The 8,172-nt window shown below is 45.1% G+C and overlaps 1 protein-coding gene across 1 annotated transcript; it reads right to left on the minus strand.

Annotated features, from left to right (window-relative positions):
• Positions 1 to 2,798: 2,798 nt before the first annotated feature.
• Positions 2,799 to 7,445, minus strand: LRRC8C (leucine rich repeat containing 8 VRAC subunit C). Its single transcript, XM_009951984.2, has 2 exons — positions 7,293 to 7,445; positions 2,799 to 5,098 (listed from the first exon to the last, which is right to left on the minus strand). The coding sequence occupies exons 1-2, from the start codon at positions 7,428 to 7,430 to the stop codon at positions 2,825 to 2,827; spliced, it is 2,412 nt and encodes an 803-aa protein (XP_009950286.2). The 5' UTR covers positions 7,431 to 7,445; the 3' UTR covers positions 2,799 to 2,824.
• Between the last annotated feature and the right edge of the window lie 727 nt (positions 7,446 to 8,172).

An 8,172-nucleotide genomic window follows, 5' to 3' on the forward strand; every position in this document is an offset into this window, starting at 1 on the left:
CACCCTCGCGTCCATCCGATCCTTCGGAGAGCTGATCCGGCAGAAAGTTAGTCCCTTTGTTTTCGACTTGCTTAAAAAGTTGATTTGTCCTGTGGAGGGATCGCACCAGCACCAGACCAGTAAAGGTACAAGAGAAGCAGCTGGAACACGCTGGCAGGAACAGGGAGCACGGGAGGAGGAGGGAACTGCCCCTTTTTGGTGGCAGCGAGCTGTCAGACGGACTAAGCTGTCCCAGCAGACCAAACCCTTGGAGAAGATACAGTTATTAGTGCAAAAGTGCTTAGACCGGTATAGTTTATTCCTATGAAGTGAATAAAGATACGCCAGCACAAGGCACTTCTTACTCATGTAACTGTGTCCACATGAGGGGTTGCACCGGTACAAATATAATCAGTAACAAACAAAACCCCCACATCCCCTAAGTGATGTATTTACAAAAATGGCATAGAACAAGCCTCCAACCTTCCGTCACGAGGTGCGCGTAACCCCCATTCGGGAATCAGAGCACAAACTACCCAGGAAACAACATCAGACACAAAATAAATTAGGGATGTAAAACGCTACGTCTAAGAATAGAAAGACTTTTTTTTTTAAAAAAAAAAAAACAACTTTAAATGTGATCCCATATTTCAAATCTAAGTACGAGAACTATACAGCTCCACCGATTACTTGGACATTTTAAACAGTTTACATTCATCAGGGACAACAGCACTTTGGTTTACATAATTAGGTTAATATGAGCAATGAAACACTTCTCTCCCTCAGATGACATCAAAGTGAAGTACATTTAGAATACACATACTGCCAAGCGGTTCCAGTAAGTGCATTCCACACACGAGTAAGGGTAGCTCTCGCGACAGCTACATCAGTTATAGGTCTTTAATAGAACGAAATCAACCCCCTTTAAAAAAAGCTTGCTTTGATTCCTTCATGCCTGACCCATTTTTGATTAATCACATGGATCTCCTCCAGAACACAGCCAAGCGCAAAAAAATAAGTCTGACTGGGTACTGTGGCGAGCCCACATACCAGATTGCATAGCACACCCTGGATTAACGAGGGAATTCTCGTTTTAGTCCGCCTCCCCACCTTTGTAAGTCAGACTCTTTAAAAACAACAGTATGCTTTTGTACCCAGCTCGAGAACTCAGATTATCTGTAGCTCAAGACACGCAAGGGCAGTTAGAAAAGACTTCAGAGCAATCCACCTGCCAACCACCAAACAATTGTTTCACATCACTTTACCCAATGAACAACTCAACCTCTGCAATTTATGAGCAGCATTGCCTCCTAGAGAAAGAAGTAGTGATTCCTAGATATTCTTACAAAATATTTATCCAGTGCCTGCATCTGACTCAAATACGTGTTGTTGGGTAGGACGAAGGGATCTTCTCCCCGGAAAATGTTTTACCATCTCATGGTTATTTTTGATGAGCTGACGTTAGCTTGCCAGCAGCACACAAGTTACCATGTACCCGCCAAACTTGCCTAAAAGAAAGCAAATGGCTGGATTAAATAAACAACGGGACATGGCTTCAGAGGATAAAGTTCCTAACCCGACGCATAATCGTTCCGGATTATTACATTAGTTTAAAAAGCAGACTTCCAGCTGTACGATTCCTGATCTAATTACTAGCTGGAAGATGAAAACGCAGCCTTCACCACTGTCCTCTGGCAGGCTGAGACTTTTAAGAAGTTAATCTATTCTTTTAATCTCATTCTTGCATATCTGCAAATGTCCCTGTGCTGAGCTTGGTTATATGGTACCCGAGCTCAACTACGGAGCGTATCAGACGCTATTTCCTTGTCAGAAGCTTGACAAACTAAACACGATTGCACTTTGTCTGGATCCCCTTCCCGCAAGGTGCCAAGCGTCCCGGTGGGAAGTGAGGGCACGATCTCCCTTGCAGGACGGGGCGTTTAGGGGAGGATGGGGATTTTTCAAGGTAGCGTTTCCCCTCGCTGGGTTGCCGTTTCCAACACAGCGAGTCCACTGCGCCCCTTCCGTTCCAGCCAGCGGGAAACGGGCAGCCACGTCCCTTTGCACTGTTCGGAAAATCTTCAACGTGACTCACTTTGGTCCCGACTCCTCTGGGAACCGTGGCCTTACCCTTCCCGCGCCGGGGAGGAAACGGCAGTCAGCGCCCGCTGCTCGGGGCGGGGGGCGAAGGGACAGCTAGGCTGAGCTTGCCCAAAGGCCCTGAAGGAGTTCTGCGCGCTCCCCCAGACGCGTTAAAATACATCAAGAACCTTTTCGACTTGCTTCGACCATCTGAGACAAGCACGTCATAAATAAGAAAAGGATGCCCAACCCAGACTCGATCTTGGGAAGATGTTGAACACCTTCTGCTGCCACTGAAGGAAAGAGGAAACAAGGCATTCAACACCCGCAGCACCACCCGTTGAAGACCGTGTCCTAAGGGATTAAATAACCAGGAAGACAATATAATCATCTATTACAAAGTATGCAACCCAAAGTATACATCTTAAACACAGTTCCCCTGTTGGGATTAGGCAAAGGAAAGAAAAAAAAAAAAACAAATCAGCAGATAAAACCATTTACTTTAACCAGTAAAAATTAAGTTACAGACCCCCTTGTTCTCAGGGCAAAACAAACTTAAAAAATATCTTAAAACAGTGAAAAAATACGAGAAAATTTTATTAAAAAATATATGTACTCCTTACTCCAAATTTGTTTGTACAGAAAGGATTTGTCTGAAAAAGAAAAAAAGAATGACAAACTAAATGCATATTCGGAGTATGCACTTTCTACAGCCTATTTGGTAGAAGCGTTATTTCTGGAAAAGCGAGCGAGAGGAAGTTCGTTACTCAGCTTTCATTTGTTCCCTGACATCAGAAGGCAACGTTTCAAACAAGGTGTCCTCTACAGTGAAACCAGTCCGCTTCAGAGCTCTACATTCGCCGAGCTCCGGTGGGAGGATTTCAAAGTGATTGCCTTTAATATCCAAGTAGGAGAGGAATACCAAATTACCAATTTTAGGCGAAAGGACCGACAAGTTATTTTTCCCAATTTTCAGAGTCTTAAGCTTTTTGCAAAAGTAGAGTTCGTCTGGCACGCTCTCCACTTTGTTGCAAGTAATGGAAAAGTACTGTAAACTCTGCAGCACTCCTATTTCAGGCGGGATAAAGCGGATGTCATTGTAAGACAAATCCAAATATCTGATTTTGTTGCATAGGAATAGGTGGGATGGAAGAACCTCTATTTTGTTATGGCTGAAGGAAAGCCGCTCGAGACTGGTGAGCTTCTTTATATGCTCTGGGATGTACGTTATACTGTTGTACCACAGCTTTAGGATTGTCAGTTTTCGCAGATGTTGAAAACTTACTATTTCTTCAATGGATTTGAGGTTGTTCTCCTTCAGATCCAACTCCTGAAGACTGAGAAGGCTGAAGACGGCGTGAGGTATGCGCTCCAAATCACAATGAACCAATTCCAGCTGCGTCAGGTTGACCATCTTCTTCAGGTTGTTGAGCATCACTAACTTAGTGCCGTCATTATGGATGCACAATTTTTGCAGGTGACCTGAAACATCGACTGCAGATTGCGGGATTTTGGACAAATTACTTTTTATGTAAAGAACTTTAAGGCTTTTAAGTTCCCGAAAAGTCTCCAGTGTAATGTTTTTGGAAATGTCGTGACTGAGGGAGCCAATCAAATAGAGCTCTTCCAAATTTCTGAGGCCATACATCCAGTGCGGAAGCTCTCGGATGTCATCAAACTTGACGCTCAAGATCTTGAGATTCTCCTTCAGAAACGCCAAGGCGGCGCCGTGGATCTTCACAGAGCACTGGTGCAATGAGAGCTCCTGGAGATTGTCCAACTGTGCAATGGTTGCTGGTATCATCACGTTATTGATTATTTCAAGTTTTAGCGACTGCAGCTCAGTAATTTCAAACACTGTGTCTGGTAGCCCAGAGAGCATGAAAAGCTGCAGCTCCAAATGGCTGTGGGAGTTCGTCTGCAGCCTCTGTCGCAGCTTATCTGCAGTCCACTCGTTGTTTAGGTTCAGCTGTTTCAGCTTATTTTCACTGACCTCAGAGAGGAAGACAGCAAACCGCTTGGAATAGAGAGGATCGTACTGATCGATCATGTGAAGCATAAAGGCAAAGTCATTCTTGACGTCTGGGATATCATCAATTCCTGTCTCTTGCCGAACATATTCAAAAGAATACTCTTTCAGCGAACGGTAGAACAACCAGTATAGCGTATAAAGGCATGTGAGGCCGTAGATGCTTACAAAGCACAGGTAGCAGTAAGAAAGTTTGGAAAACAGATGTGCCATCGTGTGATTACAGCAAAAATTCTTGTATCCCGTCATGTCTTCAATATCAACATTACAGACTACCGTAAAATTAACTTCCGAGACAAGCGCTGTGTTGTAAGCAATAATAATAAGGAATTTAATGACCTTAAGTACAGTCTGGCGAACGTACATGACATAGAGTATATCACCCTCCTCAACATGCAGTCTGAATTTCTTCACCTTTTCAAACAGCGCTTTGGCCTGCTCACCTTCTTTCTTATCTAATGCCCCAGGGGTTCCCTTATCCACAACTAACTTCTCAGGGATTGACTTTAAAGACTGTGTCTTGACCAAAGTGCCTTCAGCGCTTGGCTGGATGGTATTAGACTTGTTTATGTTGTTCTTCCTGTTATCCTTCTCTTCGGAGTCTTCCCCTGACACTTCGGATAAGGCTCGTGTCGTCCAGGGAGAATCGAAACATTTCCCGAGTATTGAAATGAAGTGTTCTATTTTGGAGCTCGAGCCGGGGAACTTGAACCAAAAGTTACTACACAGCATGAAGACCAGTGTGTGTATCAGGACAAGGTAAGGGAAGTACTTGGCATACCAGTGCAGGGCACGTTCATAGCACACCTGATTTATAAAGCTGTACTGCTGAAGGTCCAAATCAGTCTTCAGTCCTTTCATTTCAACTGTAGCTGGAGGGGTGGATGGCTTGGGTGGAGGAGGAAGGGGGGTTGTATCTGGGATTGTGTTAAACACATTTGAACTGTTTGATTGGTTCTGGCAAGGCTGCACGCGCTTCGGAAGGCATATTATCTTGTCTTGCATGACCTGAAACACACAAAAAGACACCTTTTAAACTGATGTACAAACAATGATGGCACCACCAACGGGTAGCTGTCCTTGGAGCTCCTCCAGCTGCCAGGCATTCCTCCCCACAGCCTGGCACTTGGCCCCACAGTCTGTGCTGCTATTATTATTATTATTATTATTATTATTATTATTAATTATTATTCCCAACAAGACACTTGTTCTATATGCCAAGAACTAGGTCACCCCTGTTCATCTACGGCTACCCTTTGAGTAAGAGGACATTGAGATAATCCAGAAAAAGGAGAAGTGTGGGTGATGCTTCCAGAAAAGACCAGGGATCTCCTGCATTGCTCTCCCCAAAGACAGACTGTTCTTGCCAGGTCCAGGCACCCTGGCTACACGATGTTCAGAGATAGCTTAGGCTTGAAAGCAGCATCGCTGCATTCATGTGGCTGTATGCTCACACTGTGATGTCTTATCTCACCAAAAGTGGCTGACAAAGAGCTAACGTGGGCCTATCTATGTTGGGACATTATTAATCTTCAGTCTATTGAGACAGACAGGGATAACAGAGAATTGACAGCATTTGTGTGCACATGGACATCATTTGTCTTCAGTTTCTCATACATATACGGAGTCCTCAGACCACACACCTGGAGGGAAAAAAGTAGCTCTGTCCTTCTGTCTTTGAGTCTGCCTACAATGCAAAAAAAAACCCCCAACTTTCTTAATTTGGGCTGGCCATCCACGTTGACAAACTGCGACCAGAGCACCTTTAGCGACCGATCACCTTTGGTTTAACTTGGGATAACAGTTTGAGTTCAGTGCAAGGCTCCCTATAGGCCTGAATTTAAAATGCTAATCCACGTGATAAACCAAGGAGCACCGTTGCCTTGAACTGGGATTAGCCCAAACTGGGCATGGGTGTGTGGTGTAGATGTACTCTTTGCCATCACGGTTGCTGAAAGCACTGAATATTGGGTACGCAACAAGAGGTACCAAAACCAGGTTCTCCTCGATGATCCACCCTGGTGCAGGGAGACGCCGAGATGAGACCACACGTGTTTTGAACAACACCAGTGCCGTAACGGTTGATGCATCAAAAACTCCTGCAGTTAATCTTTGTCTTCAAATGCTGTTCTGATATACACCCTTACTTACACCCGGGGTTCATGCCTCTGGTAATCAGTGGGAATAAAAAAAAAATTGCCTATTATTCGCGGTGTTTCCACACAATGTTTTCCAGTTTTCATCCAATCAAGCAGGTGAGCTTAAAAACAACAGATGTTCTACTTTGTGTGCTTAAGCAAACACTTAGCTACCAATGCAAAACTCAGCTCTGTATAAAGAGATTTTTAAACATGGACGTCGTATCTTTTCAATTGAAAATACCTGAAAACAGAGAATACAGGCAAAGCTACAGCTGATTTCACGCGAAATTTGGGACACAGAATGTGAAAAGCTTGGGCCATGTAAGTGAGCCAGTTCCCCTGAAATAAGAGCTCTGTCCATGTGTCCCTTTAGCTCCACTCCTAAATCGTGCCAAGAAACATGAGATCCATGTTTGAATGAGTACTGTAACTTTCTGGCTTTGTGGACTCCACCCCAACAGTGCCTTCCACTTCTTTTCAGCTTTTGGCTCTTTCGCAAAACGTATCTAACAGTGACTGACAGTAAAGCCAATTGTTTACGTGTAAGCATCCTTAGAGATGCTTTGGAATGGAAGAGGCATAGTGTTAGTTGTGGGTGGTGTTAATAAAATAAGCACATTCATTTCAAACCTCGTTGAAGTGTAATGACAGAAAGAATATTAACATTTGCCAAACAAAACCAGAGATTGCAAAATTACATTTTTCAAACTTTTAAACAGAAAAATGGTAACAAATAAGAACTGAAGCTGATCATCTGTTTCATTACGCCAAATTGCGGTGAAAACAGGCATCCAAGCCAAACCATCAGCTCTTATCTCAGCGGGAGCTGGCACCGCTCCACCAGCTCTAGCGCAACTCTGCTGATTTACAGCTGCTAAAAGTCTGGTCTGTGTTATTTGATGTTGCTACCTAAACAGCTTTAACCCTGGGACCAGCAAATTTTTGCTTTGTTCAGGGTGAACCCAAGAGACAAAACAAGACGTGACACCATCCTTGCGAGGACCTTCCTCGTTTGTGGTGTTCCCTCAGCACCCGCCTCGCTTCCATCCCGTTTGATTTACCTGTAAGGTGCACCCAAACACACCGATCATCAGCATGGCGACGGAGAGATAGTCCGTGAACACATCCCACCAGGGCTTCAGCACCCTGAACGCCGGCTGCTGCTCCGAGAACTGGCGAAACTCGGTCACGGGAATCATCGTCCTGCAAAAGAGCAAGGCCGGCGCTCAGCCTCCTGCAGCCCGTACCCCTCGGTCTGTACGAGCAAGTTCTTCTGTGTGGTTTGAAAAAACCCACTCTGGAAAGGAAACTCCCACGGTGTGGCAGAAGGGTGCCCAGCTACCACCCAAACGGCCCCTCTGACACCCTGCCTCAGAAAAGGGATGCTCATGCTACCTCCTTGCAGCTCCCGTGAGGAAGGGAGAGCAGGACCGGGGTCCCGGCCATGCAGGCAGGCAAATCCCTCTCTGCATTGACTCCAGCCACATCTGACGGGTCAACAAGGCCTTCCGAATCCCTGAGAATCGGCCCGTTCTGTAGATAGCGACGCTCAGCTTTATACACGTTAGCCTCGATCCCAAAGGTCTGGCTAAAACGCTTGTCCTGCGCCTAAATTTCACAGGCCCTCTTAGCTATCACGTTCACTCACTTCCATTTTATTCACAGTGGCTTCACGGATGCTTTGGAATATTTGTGTGCATACTCACTGCAGTTTTACATCCACTATGTTTTGAGTGCAAGTTGCTAAAGTGCTTTAGCTAACCAAAACTGCAGGCAGGCCAAGGGCTTTATCTTCACCTCAAATGTCTAGGCTTACATCATCACCTCCTCTGAAAAATCAGCTAACACAGGAGCATGTACAGGCAAAGCAACTGATTTTAATGCCTGCAGCAGATTGTGTAACCGAATCCCCGAGACCAAACCAGGATCGAAACTCCCCAA

Source organism: Leptosomus discolor, chromosome 3 (genome assembly GCF_034619465.1).
Source record: "Leptosomus discolor isolate bLepDis1 chromosome 3, bLepDis1.hap2, whole genome shotgun sequence".
Lineage (NCBI taxonomy): Eukaryota > Metazoa > Chordata > Aves > Leptosomiformes > Leptosomidae > Leptosomus > Leptosomus discolor.

Coding starts and splice junctions, on each gene's coding strand:
- LRRC8C (XM_009951984.2), bottom strand. CDS start 7,430: ATGATTCCCGTGACCGAGTTTCGCCAGTTCTCGGAGCAGCAGCCGGCG. Junction 5,099..7,292: donor TGTTTGGGTGCACCTTACAG/GTAAATCAAACG, acceptor TGTGTGTTTCAG/GTCATGCAAGACAAGATAAT.